This window comes from Hippocampus guttulatus, chromosome 3 (genome assembly GCF_054856545.1).
Source record: "Hippocampus guttulatus isolate MCC_2025c chromosome 3, RoL_Hgut_1.0, whole genome shotgun sequence".
Taxonomy (NCBI): domain Eukaryota; kingdom Metazoa; phylum Chordata; class Actinopteri; order Syngnathiformes; family Syngnathidae; genus Hippocampus; species Hippocampus guttulatus.
In genome coordinates, this window is record NC_141263.1 from 9,499,714 (window position 1) to 9,519,161 (window position 19,448).

The 19,448-nt window shown below is 41.6% G+C and overlaps 1 protein-coding gene across 1 annotated transcript in view; it reads right to left on the reverse strand.

Annotated features, from left to right (window-relative positions):
* bbox1 (butyrobetaine (gamma), 2-oxoglutarate dioxygenase (gamma-butyrobetaine hydroxylase) 1) overlaps window positions 1–19,448 on the reverse strand; it is a 32,217-nt gene that overhangs the window by 5,240 nt on the left and 7,529 nt on the right. Inside the window, exons 3-5 of the mRNA XM_086106608.1 lie at window positions 18,096–18,210; window positions 3,712–3,910; window positions 85–190 (exon numbers count right to left, since the gene is read on the reverse strand). Of these exons, the coding sequence (XP_085962734.1) occupies window positions 85–190; window positions 3,712–3,910; window positions 18,096–18,210 (420 nt within the window). The remainder of the gene's footprint in view (window positions 1–84; window positions 191–3,711; window positions 3,911–18,095; window positions 18,211–19,448) is intronic.

Sequence of the window (19,448 nt, forward strand, 5' to 3'; positions counted from 1 at the left end):
CATTCTGGACACATATACTTGCGGAGCATCCGCTGTCGAGGAGTGCCTCCAAACGAAGCATGCGACTTTGTATGTACTACTCACTCCAGGGGCAAAGTGTAATGCGGGGTAGTCTGTGTGGAGGCTGAGATTTCCTGAGGTGTAGGCCACATTATTGGCCATGTCCTTGTCCACAACCTGCCACGTATGCCTAAGGACAGCGACGGGAACATGACATGATCAGTACAGGTGATGCCACAAGTCTGTGGAGTTAAACAGACCGATGTCAAACAGTTCTCAGAAATGGGGATAATACCGCCAAATACATTCTCGAGCCATCCATCTTGATCATTTTAATGTATAATTGAATCGCAGCCCACCAACAACAGTCATACGGGTGGACTAACCCTCGTCAATACTCCATTCGGAGGTACCTAAAAGCCAAAAGTGAGTGTGAGTGTGCGTTATTTCTTGGAGACTATTGAGTCACTTTGGAAGGGATGAAAGGACGGAATTGTATGTTGTTGATATCGCAAGCCTCGTTCTTTATTTGGAGATTTATTTTTTCAACCTTGACATAGATGTCCTCTCACAAGCCTCTTTCAAAGCATCTGTCTTCTTTGAATATGTTCACTTTTGTCCTCCAATGAGCAAGTTTCTCTTTGAGGTACAGGTAGAGTGCTGAGCCTTGACCTGAAGAGTTAAAGCATTCATGCTGTGACATGCGCCTGCTCAGTGGTTGCTTGGTTTTGCCAATGTATATACATCCATGCGTTACTCACGCTACCTGAGAGCACGCACCATGTTTTTCAGGGTTTGCTGTTTAGCACCACTGACTTCTGATTTTAACCCATGTGTCATCCACACATTGACACCAATAACTTGGAGCTGTTCTCAAAGGACACAAAGGACATCTTTTTTACATGTGTTCCAACCCAGCAAATCTCTGCCAATAAGTATTGGGAAGAGGTGGATTCTAATGGTGTCTGAAAATGACACTTGTGGCACTGTTTCAGTTGAATATTTGAAGCATCCACTCCAACAGGGAATAAAGAGGTTTAAAATTCACAGACTACCGTATTTTCCACACTAAAAGGTGCACTTGATTATGAGGCGCACCTTCAATGAATGGCCTATTTTGCTGTGGATGCAGGGCATTATAAGACGCAATCTACAATGCATCCACTAGATGAAGCTACGCTCAAGGAAATGCCAAAAGTACACTACACTACACCCTGATTTATATAGCGACGATCAGATGTCAGTAAAACTTATTTAATAAAGCAGCGACACAATTCACTTATAACATTGACTCGTTAATGTTGAACTCTATTGCCGCTGCTCTATTTCCGTGTTCAACTACGAAACCGATTGCATTAGATTGCATCTTTGAAGTCAAGATGGCGCCCGAGTAGGCAGCCGTCAGCAAGTGCTCTCATGAGCCTTGCTTTTTTTTGTTGTTTTTGTGTTTGTTTTGTCACTTTGTGTTGTTTACGTCGTGTGTACCTGATGTGGACTTTTTTCAGCATTTTTTGGCCACGACATTCATCAAGGAGGAGACTCTGTGCTCTGTGGTTGCGCCTTCTCGGCAGCATGGGTATACCAGCACTGTTTTTGACTGGGAGGAATGTCGGCGCCATTTGACTGTCGTTGCTGGACAGCCTGGGGCGCTTGTGTCTTGCGCCTGCAATGGGTAGCATTTTTCACAGCCCCGCTTTGTTCAGCGGAGAGATCGGTGCTGTTGAACGGTCTGCGGCTGGATGGATGTAAGTCTTGAGGAGCCGACGATGAGAAGAAAGGAGCGTTAGCGCGGAGCGCCGATGCGGATTTGGAACTGGGAGTCGCGGCTTGGAGTTTGAAGCGGAGTACGTGGGACAGGAGAAGTGAACTCATCTCTTTTCGTCAATGGACGCTACAGCTTCGTGTTTGCTTTCAAAACTTAGCTTGTAGCAGACGTGTGCACATTTTCAGCATGACGTCTCTGATCCACTGGTGAAAGGACACTTTGATCCTCTCCTCTTTCATCTAGAACTGCTTCAGACAACAAAGTGTATGCAGAAAAGTGGTGAAGATTGCACGACTGTCTGTGCCCTATGTGTTGTGTTGTGTTATTTTTGTTATTTTGACTTCAAAATGGCGCCGCGAGAGTGGCTGCCTTTCCAGCAGCTCCTATATTTTGTTGTTCTACTTCTTCCTTTCATAACTTTGCTGCTGTGAATTGGGAATTTCTCCATTGCGAGACTAATAAAGGTTTTCTTATCTTATCTTATTAAGTTTGAACTCTGCGTTGTCAGCATGGAGTCATTTTGGGGTTGACATATTACCGTAATGACCATACACAAGGCGCATCACATTTTAAGGCGCACTGTGAGCTTTTAAGAAAATGAAAGCCTTTTAGTGCGGAAAATACGGTATGTATTTTCAGAGTTAGCAGAAGCATGCGTCTGTCATAAATTAAAGGAATCTGGGGAGTATGACAAGGTCGTAACAGAAACAGCCCCTCACAGCTGACAAACTAAAACAACGCTTACAGTGCTTGTCTATCGCTAAATACAAGATTATTTTGCCATCAAAAGCCATTCCTAAACATTGTTTTAGCTGCTTTATAAAGTGAAACCCCTGATCAGATGTTTAAAGATGTCATGAAAAAAAATTATTAGCATCAGTCACAGTTCTACTTGATGTTTGTCCTTTTCTTTAGATTCTGAAAGAAGTTGTTTATTATTATTATTATTACTATTATTGTTATTATTATTATTTTTTAATTTACCGATGTTGTACTGCCGATTACCAAAGAATGTAAAAAGGTAAAATCATTTGTTTTCTGGTGAAAGAATAAAGCCTATTCTTTCATTTGGTATTTGTCAATGTGTTATTTGGACAACGCAATCTGTGAGTCTTGAAAAATCAGTAATGACTCTAAAATGGCCAGCACTCAACGGGTTCAGATGAGTGAAAATGGTTGGCGTTGAATGAGTCTGAAAGGAGTTCAGAGTCCCCTTTCCATGTCTTCCATGTCAAGGGTGACCACAATGGGGGATACCGGGCAAGCCATAGCACGTCCATGTTTTTGTTCCGTAAACTGTTCCTATGAATCGAAAAGATGTGGACAAAGTCTGAGCAAAATGTACTACCTTGTGCGCCTGGGGCCTGTTCATTAAAGATGTGTTGAGAACAAGAGCCGAGTGCTAACGAGGTAACCTCGGCTCCCATGTTCTGACGATGAGAAACAGACAGCGCTTTTACTTCCAACTCTGTGAGCTCATCATCTGGCAACGGAAAGGCGCCGTGCCTCCAAACCTCTGTTCTGACTGAGTGCACCAGGTAATTCCTCTGGTTAAGAGCAGCTGGAATGATTTTGGCTTGCTTTTCCCCGTCTGTGTCCTCACATAATAAACCAAAGCGATCTACTCCGGCAAGATAAACTCGCCAGAGGACTCGCTCTTAACTTTTTCAGAGGGACCCAAGTAAACAAACGCTATGAACACAAGGCACATTTTCCTCACCATCAAAGTTGTTGAGAATATCGCAATTGTCTTTTTTTTTTTTGTAATTTCTTGGAAAACAGATATAAATAATATATCAAGTTTGATTTAATAACGGTCCCTGGGCTGAGCTCCGACTAAATCATGCTCATGTGGAAAACTCACCATTGAAGCATTTAGCGAGGCCGCAGCTTATTTAACAGTGGCTTGGCCACTGTTGACAGGCACGCAATGGGGTGAGTCTTACCCGTAGAACGTCAGTCGAAGGTAACCGATCCTCTCGGCGAGTCGTGCCACGTGGCCTTGCTCCGCGGGAGCCCCCTTCAGGTAGACGATACCGATGCGCCGCAGCGCCACAAGCCACGCCAGCGCGGCCTTGTCGTCATTGAGGATGTCCTGGTAGTTGGCAGTGGGAATGTGCAGTTTGCTGTCCCAGTAGTAGCGCTCTGAAATGAGAAAATGACAAAGAAATACATTTAGAATCGTGTTGACTGACACGGTAGTGTGCAAAACAAACAGGAATTTCACCTTTTACCGCAAAAACTAAACATTAGGAGTGAATTTACAATCAAATAGGATTCAAAAGCCAGTATCAATATTTATACGATAGTTCTCCAACCATTGATCCATTTTCACACGACACTACAAAACAGGCTGTATACGGCTGCTGGCTTCCCCCTAAATTATTGCAGCGATAAGAATCCTTTTGTGTGACTCCGTAACATGTTGGGTTGCCTCCACCATTAACGCTTCCAATCATATCGCTTCAAACTCTTTCCTGCTTGCGGTGCCCTCCAAAATGTTACCGACAGCCTGTGGAATTTCTTAGAAGAAAAGAACAAGCAATTTGGCACGCACTTGTTGGGCTCTTTCGTGAAGACATCACAATCTTAGGAGTTCCCGTGCAACATGCCCACCAACATTGCACATCATCTGTTTGTATGAACGCAACTTAATGCCTGCTCTTTCGTAAATCAGACCGTAAATGCATTCATCATCTTAGTGTGTGTTTATGCGTGTGACTACGTTCACACTGCAGGGCATGTTATTAAACTGATACTTGAAATAATTTTGCAGAGTCACAGACGATAGTTAGTAATCTGCCTCCCAAACACTCTGCCCCCACCGGTGCGCAGTTTTTGACGACATGTAGGTTGGCTGTGTATGGATGAGCGATCATACCGCAGATGCATCGCATACATACAATAGCCGACTTACATTAAAGAAGAGCATTTCATATATTTGAAGACAAATAACATTAATAAATAGGAAAAAAAACCATAATTGTCTTTATCTTCCAGAATATCACCTGGCCTCATAAAATCCATTTTTTCTTGAAAAATGCACCTTGAAAGTGAATTTTTGATCGTGGTCTGACATCATCCTCCATTGTAAATCAAGCTTGGATGCTCAAACAATCAGAAGCCTGAACCCATTAAAGCACAGGTGTGAAAGTCAGGCCCGGGGGCCAAATATGGCCCGCCACATCATTTTATGTGGCCCGCGAAAGCAAATCAAGCATGTCAAGTACCATGATGCTTGCTAAAGTCTGAACCAAAATTTCAAATTGTCATATTTAACCCACAATAACAATCATTATTCTTGACTTCTGATTTTAAAATTTTTGTTGTGCGCTGTGTGTGTAATATGTGGAGGTGATTAAACATTTATATGGTTTCCCAAAATTCACAACGGCCCTCCAAGGGAAACCGTAACTACAATGTGGCCGCGACAAAAATGTGTGCGTGTGTGTGTGTGTGTGTGTGTGTGTGTGTGTGTGTGTGTGTGTGTGTGTGTGTGTGTGTGCGCGCGCGTGCTTGCGCGTCCGCACAGCAAGTCGCACGCTATGAAATGAAGACAAAAGACTGTCGGAATTAAATGACACGTATTAGCATTTCATCTCAGCGTGCAAAAACACAGACACACCAAGAAATGTCAAGGTGAGTCTCAGTTAGAGTAGAAAAAAAAATATTCAAGATATAAATCCCTGTTTGTATGCAATGCACCAAGAACAATCACGAAGTTCACAGAGGACTCCTTCACGTCATTAAGATAAAACATTTCAAAGGCTGCATTTTTACGCTCTGACGAGAATATGACAGAAACCTATTAATGTGGATAACACGTTCCATTGATAAATGTAATACAATATTGATGCGGCTTGAACAATTTCAAGCTATATTATACAATGACTTTCCCTATTTTACCGTTTTGTGCGGAGGTAATGAGGCCTGGGTCATCAAATCCACCCTGGAGCGGTGCTGATGAAATGGATAAGAAGCATCCTCGTTTGGAGCAGAAACGAGCAGCGGAGCGTGCCGAATCTCTTAAACGCGCATCACTACCTTGAGAGCGCGTTATCATCCTGCACGGTCAACCCACCCTTAGGTGGAGAAGTCTTGCGATCTACATTTGAGCAATTATTTTTTTCAAATAAATCAAATCCAGAAGCGTAACCTTATATCGACGCGGCTTCTGAATGCAACTCATGCCATTTTCATAGCCTGCTCCTGAAAGCAATTGAATATGACGAAGAAAAATCAGGGAGCTTCTTTCAGACAGACAAATGGAAAAAAATCCTCCCGCTGCTCTGCACCATTTGGTTACACTCCTTTTTCCATGGAGCCACTCTCTAGCAACTTCCGTCTAACAGCTGCAAAGTGTATTTCTATTAAGAGGAGGATTGAGGTGAGAACATTTTGTACCTGGTTCATGTTTGAAGCTCCTCCACACCTTTTTCGTACCTGTTTCTTTGCAGCCTTTCAAATCTCTGCATCGCAATCAAACTGCAAAAGCCTGCAGGGGATGGGCACCCTGCAAGGCCAGCCTGCTAGAATCTGCATGTTTTTGCTTTTGTTTTATTTTTTTTGTTTTGAGAGATGTGGCATTGCAGTGCCTCATACTGAAAGGAAGGCTGAAGGGCCACCGAGGTCAAAGTCGAACACTATTATGGTTAGGCAATCTAAATGTAATAATGATGTCGACTTCCGCTTCTCACCATTATAAAAACTTTATCATAAACGAAAAACGATTAATGTGGCACAGTGTGTGTATGCAAATTCCTCCGCTGTCAATGCCTACTGAAAGCACCTTTGTTGTTTTCAGCAAACGTGTCACATATGTTCTTCTGCCTTCCCTGAACATGCTGTAATATGTTCAGTGACACTTGAGTTGGAGTTTCAGAGCTGGCAAACGTTACAGATCGTCTGTCACTTATTTTTTTCTTTCTTTCAGAACTGACTGAACGCTAACTCTTTACGCCCGTAACACTGATTGTTGGTTGACAAGGTAACGTGGCCCAACAAATACACAGTTCAAAGGGTCATGAACTTTCTGCCTGCGATAACAACAGAGAAAGTGGGCCAAAGGCCCGGTCTGATTGGAACAATTATTCCTCTTGTAAAACTGGGTCTGGATGTCCTGTACAGGCTCGGCAGCATTTCAAGATATCCCCAGTGACAAAGAGGCTGCAGCTTTGCTCAATGTGTGCACAGATACCGGTACTTCACTGACGTACCAGCTGCAGTCCTGCAGAATTCTCGTTGGGAAACAGGGATGTCGAAGGAACTGCATTTGCGGCAGATGGCTCAAAGAAAAGATGAATATAACACTTTTGATCAGGGAATAACTTCCTCACACGGATGTCTTGTCAGCAATGGAAAAACATGCTGTCTGTACGAACAAACGATACACGTAAATATATAGAGAGTGTGTCTATTTACTGTGGCTACTTTTGAGTAAACAAGCTGACTTGCATCATTGCAGAGCTGCGAGTCATTTCCCGAGGAGCGGACTGTACTCGGGCACAGAAAAAATGACTAGACATGGATTAAATGAGAAGCACAACTGGTGATTAAAGCTCACGACTGTCTTCGGTAATCTTGAAGCATTAAGCCCCCCCCCCCCCCCAAAAAAACTGGACTGGAAAAAGTTGGGAGATTAAATCAGCACTTTTTTCCACCCATCCGGGAAGTCCTGTGCATCTACAGTCAACTTTGCTGTCTCTTGCATAGTTTCCAGCTGTGGTGGGATGAGCGGCCATGTCAGAATAAGCATGCGTGTTTGCTGACATTTAAGAGAAAAAGCCTTGAGTGTGTATGTTGGTGGATTCGTGCTCATATGCGAAAAGAGCACAAGGGATTTGGCAGGAAGGTCTGTGGAGGTGCGTGTTGGAAATGATTGGAGCAGCCAGACAAGATAGCCCCTTCCCCCGAAAATGTCAAGTGTGCCACAGTGGCTTTTCCAGGGAATGAAACCTAAAGCGATGGATCCCAGGGGCTGTTAGGCAGCTCAATGCAGTGTGTCTCGCGCCTCAATGTGCTCTGTTGAAGCCTGGGAGGCTGCCTCAACTCCTCAGCAGCCTACAAAGTCATTTTGTTTTGACTTGAGTCAAATTTTATCACAAACTGTATATACTGTATATACTATACATGGTCGTTTTTTTTGGCCGAAAAAAGCCTTACTATACATGGTCGTTTTTTTTCGGCTAAAAACGTCTCACGATAAATGGTCGTTTTTTTCGGCAAAAAACGCCTCACTGTACATGGTAATTTTTTTCCGCCCAAAACGCCTTACTATACATTGTCATTTTCTTATCTTCTTCGCGCGCACACTTACACCTTGGGACAATGCAGGGTTCTCACTCTTCCACTTGCTTTTTATTTATGGACCTTTTAAGGACTTTTGAGGGCTAATTTAGCCATTTTTAAGAACTTTTTCTCCATTCAGCAGGGGATTCACAGTGGATTTAATGAACAGAAAGCCACATATCACTGAGCTGGTGTTCAAAATCATTGCTGCCAAGGGAAGGGCACTTCTTTATTTTTAGGGGCAATCAGCTCACCCTTTGTTTGACATAATGTTTGTCAAATTGGCCCGAAATGACTCGAAGTGATCACGTGATCATCATCGGAACTGATCGGAGACGGCGGGAAAAGCAGAGCGGGAACCAGAAAGGCATGTAGCTCGACAGCGAGGTTTGAGGGGAAGGGCGCCAGGCGTATTTTCCTATAAAACTACAAATTGGAAGTGTGGGGAAAATGACATACACAAATTAAATGAACACCACAGGTTAACTTTTAAGGATTTTTATTGATTTTAGACGCTTTCCCTGAAAATTAAGAACTTCATGGATTTTATGAACTTTAATGACCCATGGGAACACTGTAAAAGTGCAGAGTGTTGATGACCTGCCTGGTAGTTGAATGGTTAATGTGTCGATGTTGCGCTGTAGAGGTGCAGGGTTCGAGTCCAGCTCTGGCCTTTTTGTGCGTTCTCGAAAATGTGCATGGCTGTGCATTTTCTGATCCTCTTCTCCGCAAAACTATTCATGCTCACATTCACATCAACAGACAATGTCAAGTGTTTGTTTACTACCTGACTGGTAGTTGAATGGTTAGTCCGTCGGTGTTGCACTGCGGATGTGCAGGGTTTGATTCTAGCTCCAGCCGTCCTGTGCGTTCTCAAAAACATGCATGGCTATCCATTTTCTGATCCTCTAAAGAAGTCGCGACACCTCTTCCCCGCACAACTATTTGCGCTAGCACTCACACCGAGGGACAATGTCGAGCCTTCATACCCTGCCTGGTAGTCTCATGTTTAGTTCGTTGGTCCCACGCTGCAGAGGTGCAGGGTGTGATTCCGGCCTTCCTGTGTGTTCTTAAAAATGTGTGTGGCCATCCATTTTCTGATCCTCTTCTTCACACAACTATTTGCGCCCACACTCACACCAAAGAACAATTCACAAAACTTTACGAATACATAGTCATTTTTTTGGGCCATAAACGCCTTATGATACATGGTCATTTTTTTCAGCTAAAAATGCCTCACGATACATGGTCATTTCTTTGGGCCAAAAACGCCTTACTAGACATGGTGGTTTTTTCCGGCTAAAAACGCCTTACTATACATGGTCATTTTTTTCGGCCCAAAACGCCTTACTATATATACATGGCCGTTTTTTTCAGCCCAAAGCGCCTTACTATATATGGTCGTTTTCTTTGGCCCATAACACCTTACTATATATGGTAGTTTTCTTTGGCCCAAAACACTTGACTATACATGGTCGTTTTTTTCGGCAAAAAAGCGCCTAACTATGCATGGTTGTTTTCTTCGGCCCAAAACGCCTGACTATACATGGTCGTTTTTTTTCGGCCCAAAACGTTTTACTCTACATGGGCACTTTTTTCGCCCAAAAACGCCTTACTATACATGGTCGTTTTTTTGTTTTTTTTTCAGTCCAAAGCGCTTTACGAATACATGGTAATTTTTTCCGGCCCAAAACGCCTTACGATACATGGTCGTTTTTTTTCGGCCCAAAACACCTTACTTTACATGGTTGTTGTTGTTTTTTTTTCAGCCCAAAGCGCTTTACGAATACATGGTCATTTTTTCCGGCCCAAAACGCCTTACGATACATGGTGGGGTTTTTTTCGGCCCAAAACACCTTACTATATATACATGGCCGTTTTTTTCAGCCCAAAGCGCCTTACTATATATGGTCGTTTTCTTTGGCCCATAACACCTTACTATATATGGTAGTTTTCTTTGGCCCAAAACACTTGACTATACATGGTCGTTTTTTTCGGCAAAAAAGCGCCTAACTATGCATGGTTGTTTTCTTCGGCCCAAAACGCCTAACTATACATGGTCGTTTTTTTCGGCCCAAAACACTTGACTATACATGGTCGTTTTTTTTCGGCAAAAAATGCCTAACTATACATGGCCGTTTTTTTCGGCCAAAAACGCCTGACTATACATGGTGGGTTTTTTTTGGCCCAAAACGTTTTACTCTACATGGGCACTTTTTTTGCCCAAAAACGCCTTACTATACATGGTCGTTTTTTTTTTTTTTTCAGCCCAAAGCGCTTTACGAATACATGGTCATTTTTTCCGGCCCAAAACGCCTTACGATACATGGTGGGGTTTTTTTCGGCCCAAAACACCTTACTTTACATGGTCGTTTTTTTCGGCCAAAAATGCCTAACTATTCATGGTTGTTTTCTTCGGCCCAAAACGCCTTACTATACATGGTCGGTTTTTTCGGCCAAAAACGCCCTGCTCGACATAGTTGTTTTTTTCGGCTAAAAACGCCTTAATATACATGGTCGTTTTTTTTTTGGCCCAAAACGTCTTACTATACTAGGTCGTTTTTTTCGGCCCAAAACGCCTTACTTTTCATGATCGGGGTTTTTGTTTTTGGGCTAAAAACGCCTTACTATCCATGGTCGTTTTTTTTGGCCCAAAATGCCTTTCTATTTACTGTACATGGTCATTGTTTTCGGCTGAAAATGCCTTCCTATATGTGGTCGTTTTTTTCGGCCAGAAACGTTTTATCTACATGGGCACTTTTTTCGCCCAAAAACGCCTTACTATACATGGTTGTTGTTTTTTTTTTCAGCCCAAAACGCTTTATGAATACATGGTCATTTTTTCCGGCCCAAAACGCCTTACTATACATGGTCGTTTTTTACGGCCCAAAACACCTTCCTGTATGGTTGTTTTTTGGTGGCTAAAAACACCTTACTATACATGGTCGTTTTTTTGGGCTAAAAACGCCTTACTACATATACATGATCGTTTTTTTTATTTTTTTTGCTAAAAAGGCCTTCCATGGTCGTTTTTTTTTTGGCCCAAAACACCTTACTAAACATGGTCGTTTTTTTCGGCCCAAAACGCCTTACTTTTCATGATCGGGGTTTTTTTTGGGGCTAAAAACGCCTTACTATCCATGGTCGTTTTTTTCAGCTAAAAACGCCTCACGATACATGGTAATTTTTTTGGGCCAAAAACGGCTTACTATACATGGTCGTTTTTTTCAGCTAAAAACGCCTCATGATACATGGTCATTTTTTGGGGCCAAAAACGCCTTACTATACATGGTTGTTTTTTTTAGCTAAAAACGCCTTACTATACAAGGTCGTTTTTTCCAGCTAAAAACGGCTTACTATATATACATGGTCATTTTTTTCAGCCCAAAACGCCTTACTATATATACATGGCCGTTTTTTTCAGCCCAAAGCGCCTTACTATACATGGTCGTTTTTTTCGGCAAAAAAGCGCCTAACTATGCATGGTTGTTTTCTTCAGCCCAAAGCGCCTTACTATACATGGTCGTTTTTTTCGGCAAAAAAGCGCCTAACTATGCATGGTTGTTTTCTTCGGCCCAAAACACCTGACTATACATGGTCGTTTTTTTCAGCCCAAAACGCCTCACTATATATACATGGCCGTTTTTTTCGGCCAAAAACGGCTGACTATACATGGTCGTTTTTTTCGGCCCAAAACACTTGACTATATATACATGGTCATTTTTTCCGGCCCAAAACGCCTTACGATACATGGTCGTTTTTTTTTTCGGCCCAAAACACCTTACTTTACATGGTTGGGTTTTTGGGCAAAAAACACCTTACTATACATGGTCGTTTTTTTTGGCCCAAAACACCTTCCTATACATGGTCGTTTTTTTTCGGCCCAAACCGCCTAACTATACATGCTCGTTTTTTTCGGCAAAAAATGCCTAACTATTCATGGTTGTTTTCATCGGCCCAAAACGCCTTACTATACATGGTCGGTTTTTTTGGCCAAAAACGCCTTACTGTACATGATCGTTTTTTTGTGGTTTTTTTCGCCTAAAAACGCCTTAGTATACATGGTCGTTTTTTTTCGGCTAAAAACGCCTTACGAAACACGGTGGGTTTTTTTTTTTTTTTGCCAAAAACGCCTTACTATAATATACATGGTCGGCTTTTTTTGGCCTAAAACGCCTTGCTATACATGGTTGTTTTTTTCGGCCAAAAACGTCTTACGATACAGGGTCGTTTTTTTCGGCAAAAAACGCCTCACTGTACATGGTAATTTTTTTCCGCCCAAAACGCCTTACTATACATTGTCATTTTCTTATCCTCTTCGCGCGCACATTTACACCTTGGGACAATGCAGAGTTCCCACTCTCCCAGTTGCTTTTTATTATGGACCCTTTCAGGACTTCTGAGGGCTAATTGAGCCATTTTAAGAACTTTTTCTCCATTCAGCAGGGGATTCACGGTGGATTTAATGAACAGAAAGCCACATGTCACTGAGCTGGTGTTCAAATCATTGCTGCCAAAGGAAGGGCGCATCTTTATTTTTAGGGGCAATCAGCTCACCCTTTTTTTGACATACTGTATGTGAAATTGGCCCAAAATGACCTGAAGTGATCACGTGATCATCATCGGAAGGCATGTAGCCCGACAGCGGGGTTTGAGGGGAAGGGCGCCAGGCGCATTTTCCGACAAAACTATGAATTTACTATGAATTTTTATTGATTTTAGAAGCTTTTCCTGAAAAGTAAGGACAATTAAGAACATAATTTTACGACTTCTTTTCTTATGGATTTTTATGAACTTTCAGGACCCGTGGGAACCCTGCAAAGCTGCCATCATCTCACCATCTGTGGAATGTGAACATGGAAGCGCCACCCAGGTGGCACTGACATTTTCGAAAGAAAGACTTAACACATAAAAAGGAATGCGTCTGACTGGCACCTTTGTCTTACCAAGTTTTTTTTACGACTTCAAAATGTCTCAAACAAATATTTCATTCAAGACGGGCAAGACCGTCTGTCTCACCTTTTTGCATAGGTTGGCTCGGAACTGAAATCAGATTTGCAACTGCCAACATACAGTGAGAAGTTATTTGAATCCCGTTCATAATCGCGTTTATTTTTAACAAATCATTTTCTGCAAGTACGCGAAAAGCATTCTTGAGAAGAGGAAATACCCACTTCATGAGTATCCGGAAGTGGAAACTTGATTGATTTGAACAATCTTTTACATTAGCCCCTTCGTTATCATGTGTAAGAAATCATAAGATAAGATAAGAAAACCTTTATTAGTCTCGCAATGGAGAAATTCCCAATTCACAGCAGCAAAGTTATTTTGCATTATGTAGCATTATACATTGATTTAATATTGCAAACCCATTCACGTTTTCAGATCTTTTGTTTCAAAAATGGAACAAAGCTTTTGCATTGGCTGACAATGGTCTCAATGTTTCAAGATCGATAACTGACACCTGCAGTTTGTTGACAAGAGGCCCTGAAGAACATTCAGTTATGGTTAAATTAAAAATAGCAACCAAGGCGAAAGCTGGTTTTGAGATTAAAAAAAGTTTTTCATGGTTGAATCTATGCTTGCAAGATCCTTTGTGTCACTAAGACTGACGGGAAAGGGGAAACCAGATAGTCAGCATGATGAATCATCTTTTACTCAGCTGAGACATGAAATCAGTCAGGAGACTGAAATGAGAAGTTCTGACTCAGTCCATATGCATTTTTTCAAGGTTACTGTGCACAAAATTGGGAAATTAGCCCATCTTAGTCAATACATCTGCATTTTATCTTTTTTTTGTAGGGTTGAATATTAAAGTAAACATTTTTCTTCTGTTTAGGGCATGGAGGCAGGTTGAAAGCATGTCGAGATTATGCACATTATATACATGGCAATTCTTAGAAAAATGTGGCTGCTAGAAAAGCACTATCATGTTTACATGTACACTTATTAGAAGCAAATCAATACCGTATTTTCTGCACTCTAAGCAGCTTCTGAGAATAAGGTGCACCTTTGATAAATGGGCAATTTTAAAACCGTTTTTGTATATAAGGGACACCGCATTATAAGGCACATAGAATAGAAGCTCTGGTTGCGTTAAGCATCCACTAGATGGAGTTACGCTAAAAGGAATACAATACAATACAAAACAGCTTCATTTATGTAGAGCTTTCACAGCCGCTACAGTTGTAACAAAGCTCTTTACAGAACATTTAAAATACTACATCCAAGAAATCTGAAAATTGATACATATATATGGTACATCAGATTATAAGGCGCACTGTCATCTTCTGAGAAAATGGAATGCTTTTAGATCCGCCTTATTGTGCGGAAAATACGGTAATTTCATATTTTGATCATGAGCCAATCCTGATCTAAATAATATTTGACCCAATTCTCTGACCTCAAGTACTGTTATAAACACACTGAATGTTCCAAATCTTAAAGAAAAGCAGCCAATGTGTCAACACAGGAAGACGGTGAATAACGCAGATCTGTTATTAGAGCGGAATAGATTAGATTGCTGTAGCTTTCATTACTTTCCATCAACATTTATTTGCATCGTTTCTGACCTTCAGGCACGTATTAAGTCATTAGTCATGATTTCAACTCCAGCTAAATAAGCATGACAAGCATACATTGCAGGAGTTGCCCATGGTCCAAGACTAAATACATGACTAAAAATGAGTCATTACAGATAAGCACCTACATGACGCAAACCTTTAGTGAAGCAGAATGTACACATCATCGCTCTCCTTATGTCACATAAACAGCCCAAAGAGCACAACCACCACATCAGACTTCCATTACAAACAATGAACGGATATATTTGGATGTATCAGGCAGCTCAAAAATTAATCTGCAGCTGATTAAAATACCATTTAAAAAAATAGAGCTCAACATGTTTTTTTGTCAAGGACATTATGTCATCTTTGGTCTGACAGACAACTAAGTTAGTACAAGAACACAAAAGATGACAGCCTACGACGCGTGTGTGTGTGTGTGTGTGTGTGCGTGTGTGTGTGTGTGTGTGTGTGTGTGTGCGTTATGAGCAAAAGTGAGAGTGTTAAAGTTCATCAGTTAAGGAAACGAGGCATTTAGTCTTGTAATTCCAGATAAGGTATAGTTACAGGCACTGGGATTTATTCATTCCCAGGAAAGGAAATATTGACAGCGGTGGGCTTGCGTTCTGGAAGAACACGCCGATCTTTTGTTGACCCTCACTCTCAATCCGTTTTCCATGTGGCAGAAAGGAGGCGCTCCCAAGACTGACCTCCTCTTACCTAACGCTGAAGAAATTGCAGGCCGGGAGACGACTTTAAACCAACGTCTGCGCATTTAATTTGAAGCTGAATTAAAATATGTGGAACTGTCATCTGCAAAAAGTGAGGGAACGCTACACTCAGGTTTACATTACACTTACTTCTGATGACCACGGCCCAAAGGATATTCTTTGGATGAGTCTCTTAGAAAAAATAATAATAATGTCGCAGAGAATTCCAACAGCACAACTGAGAGAGACACTTGTGGCAAAATTACAACATTATTTTTCTCCATCATACAAAGTTAAAAACCCTAGTGTAATCTTTAGATGCAAAGCTAAATCTGGTCCCACATATAAACAATAGTAAACTGAATTTTCCAAACCTTAAGTGCATCACCAGCATCTGCCCGTTTCTCTACAGAACACACAGACAGTAATGCACACTTATCTCCAGGGTTATTAATTACTGTTATGATCCAGAAAATACAAAAATAAACTGCTGATGAGGACCAGCAAGAGAGAGACCATCATCCAGACTTTAGTCTGGCAACGGTATCCTGTGTGTATCATGAACGATTCTAAATTCAGTTGATTTATTTATGAAACGGTTAATTAGGTTGATAATTTTTTGGGGCTGATCTTCTATCGTTTCAAACTGTGGAGACCCATAAGTTCTCTGGCACTGGCCTTTGAGTAACATTGTATCCTGAGTCAAATCAGATCCCGTTGATGGGACTTCGAGGAGGGAACTCGGAGACCGTTGGTATTTTAAAAGGAAGCTCAAGACAAGGGTTGGGCATCATTTCAGTTTGGACGATTCAGATTCCTCAGTTTGATTTTGGTTCCTTCATTCTTAAAAAAAGAAAAAAAAAGTTTGCAACTGAGAGTGCTAACCAGTTAGGGGGATGAAGTCATTTGAAGTACTCTATTTACTGTTTATGAACTATGGGCTTCTAAAGAGGGGCTATTTTTAAACAGTATATTAATATCAAGTCTCTGAATTTAAAATTTTCACAAAAGAGTGTTATTTTTCAGAGCAACACACATTTATGGCCTAACCTAATGTCGTTTTTCTATGGAAAGAAAAAAAAAACATACGACTTACCCAAAATATGTTTTTGAGGGGGGACACGGAACATTGTATCCAAGCAGTCGACCGTATGTGTATATCTATGCATGCATGGACATGTACAGTATATGTTGTATCTGCTAAGCTAAATATTAGCCAGCCACTTGCATTTGGGTTCAACTGCTGTTTTAGTTCCAGTTCAACTTGCTGTATTTTACTGGTTTACTTACCTGATTCTGACTGGCATGGTACGAGGCTGAGGGGTCGCACTTGAATTGAGGCAACACAGAAAGGGGGAAGATGCTGCACACTCAATCAACTCTATTCCATGCATCCGGAGGTGTTTTATCATGAATTGCAACCTCCTTTGATTGACACTTGCCAGACACTAGTATTCACAAATTAGCCTGCATTTATCTTATATAGTTACAGTACATGAGGGCAAAGTACCACATATCTTAATTATCCTTGAATATTTAATCCTGCATGTACAGATGTCTTCTAAGTCTACGTATCGATCATCACTCTCTTTGTTAGTGAGTTATATCCTATCATAAGGAGTTTTGTCATCTACACATGAGATTTAAATCATATCATAGAGTACCAGTTGGCCCTGTGGAAATAATCTAACTTGACCTTTTATAAATGGCAATAGTTACAAGCCCTACCGATAATAGCGGCACCGTAGCCCAAAAAGAACACAGCAGTCTGCGTAGCCACAGAAACACAGAAACATCCTCCCAGACCAAAAAAAAAAAAAAAAAAAAAGACGTGTAGTACTTGCTGAAAACAGTCCCCAGAGGTCCAGTTATCATATTGACCTTTCCAGTGAGTGTATTCGCTTTAGTATTTGGAACAGGCACATTCTGGCTTGAGTTCATTCTATGAGTAGGGAAATAAGTCACGACTATGAGTAACACATATGTGCAATTATGAAAAAAGCTCTTGGAAGTAGCTGTTTATCATTAATTTGTCCATCTTTGCCGTGTTTTTTTTCCAGTGGAAGGAATTTGAATCTGGCTCTGAGAGAGAAATAATGAAACCTCAAAAGTATGAGTGCGTCATTTTGCACCGCCACATCTGGGACTTTGGGCCAAAAGCATCTTTGACAACTGCTCCTATATCTCTGACAATAGTAGTGCACTCAGATTCATTTGCATGTGAGTGTCAACCCCCCCCCCCCACCCACACACACACACACACACTGTTTAAAAGACAATAGTGTAGCCTATGGTCTCCCAAATAGTTTGTCCAGAATCAGTTTCGCAAACAAACACATTACTACAATGACAACGTAACCTCAATGAGAGGGTTCACACACACGCACAGTCATCAGTCCGGAGCAGGTACAACAGAAACCACTCAGTTCTGTGGATCCTTCAGGACCGAAGGTAAAACACACAGTCCAACTACAGTCCACCCCCGCTCCATTAAAATGCAAGCAGCTGAATTTTTCCTTTTCATGTCTGGCACACTGTAAAGCAGACTCGATCGTTGTTAACAAAGTCCAAAACTATGTTGTTGGGTTTTAAAGTTTAAAAATAAAATGGATACGATTATGTGTTCTATCCTTTAAGGTCACTTAGAACAATGATTATTTTGTCAACTACTAAATCCTACCGTATGCCAGTACACTGTGGAAAATCAGTAAAAGTCATCAAGGTGATAAGAGGTCCATAAAGGGTCCAGGAAGCAAAATCTGAACTCACCATTGAGGAAGAGCTCTTCTTGCATGGCTTGTCTGGCCTCAAGAGAGAAGCTGCGTTTCTTTAGCCACTCTGCATCAAAGACACTCGTGTGCTGGTCAGGCCATACGATGGACAACTGGGGAGGAACCAACCAAAGTTTACAAAACAAATAAAATGACCATCCACTCAAAAATGAGCATCAAAGTTTGCAGGTAAGTGGAGCCCATCCCAACTGACTTCCGGTGAGAGGTGGAGGAAATTCTGTGCTGGTTGACAAAGGTGGACCTGCCTTAAAGCAGAAACAGGCAACTGCCTGGGGCCTCCAAATGTCTCATGAGAAGCGTTTCGTATAAAAACATGAACATCCTCAATGTATCATGATTGTTTCTATGCTTTCCCTTCCTTTTGGAAGATGTTTGCCTTTTGGCAATGGGTGACTCTATATGCAAACTTGGTTCAGAGGACCGCAGGAAAATAAAGTTGTTGGCGAAGTGAAGTCGTGAGTACGGAGCGAAGTTCACCTTGGGAAGCAGAAAGGCGAAGAAAGCGGGAGGAGGGCAAACAATTTTGATCAAAACGACAGAAGGTTTCAACCTTTTTCATGGTGACGAGCGTGAGCAGGACTAAGACTAAAATTTTGTCTTGGGGATATTTGTCGAAGGCTGGCAGAGAGTGCAGACAGCAGCTGATAAGCGCCATTCCTTCGACAGAAAGGTGAGGGGTTCGACCGGCCGTTTGGGGAAACTCACGAAATTTCCCATGACTCAGAATGTGCGTAATTGACAGCAACATAGGTAAGAGCCAGGCACCTTGGTGATACAGTAGAAGCATTGAAATGATTCCTCAAGACGGATCTTCGGGACTTCATCTATTTTTGGAAATGGAAGACTTTCTCAAATTTACACTTTTTAATCATCTGATGAACATTAGAATTCAAATTCCGTGGTGATTCATTGGACAGGGGGAAGGAGAATGTATAAAATCGGTATGTGACTAGTAGGGGTGCAACAATTAATCTATTAAAAAACAATGTATCGATTATCACATTAATCAACAGCTATTTGAATAATCCAGTAATCATTTACAGTGGCGGGCTGTGGTCCGGGCCGGGGCGGGTCAAGTTCTCATGTTGACCCACGGTCAATTGCCGTTAAAAGTATTGTGTGTATGTTGTCAGGTGGTGTTTTGTTCCTCCCATAGTCCGCTGTCGCATACTGTGAAAGAGGTACACGCAGTCTTACTGTAGCTCCTTTTGTAATCACGTGACCCAAAAAAAATGAACCAATCAAATTGTTTGTATACCTGAAGAGATTTGTGGGATTTGCTGGAAAAGCTCGACAGCACTTTTGACTCGGAAAACTGAGGATTTAAGAA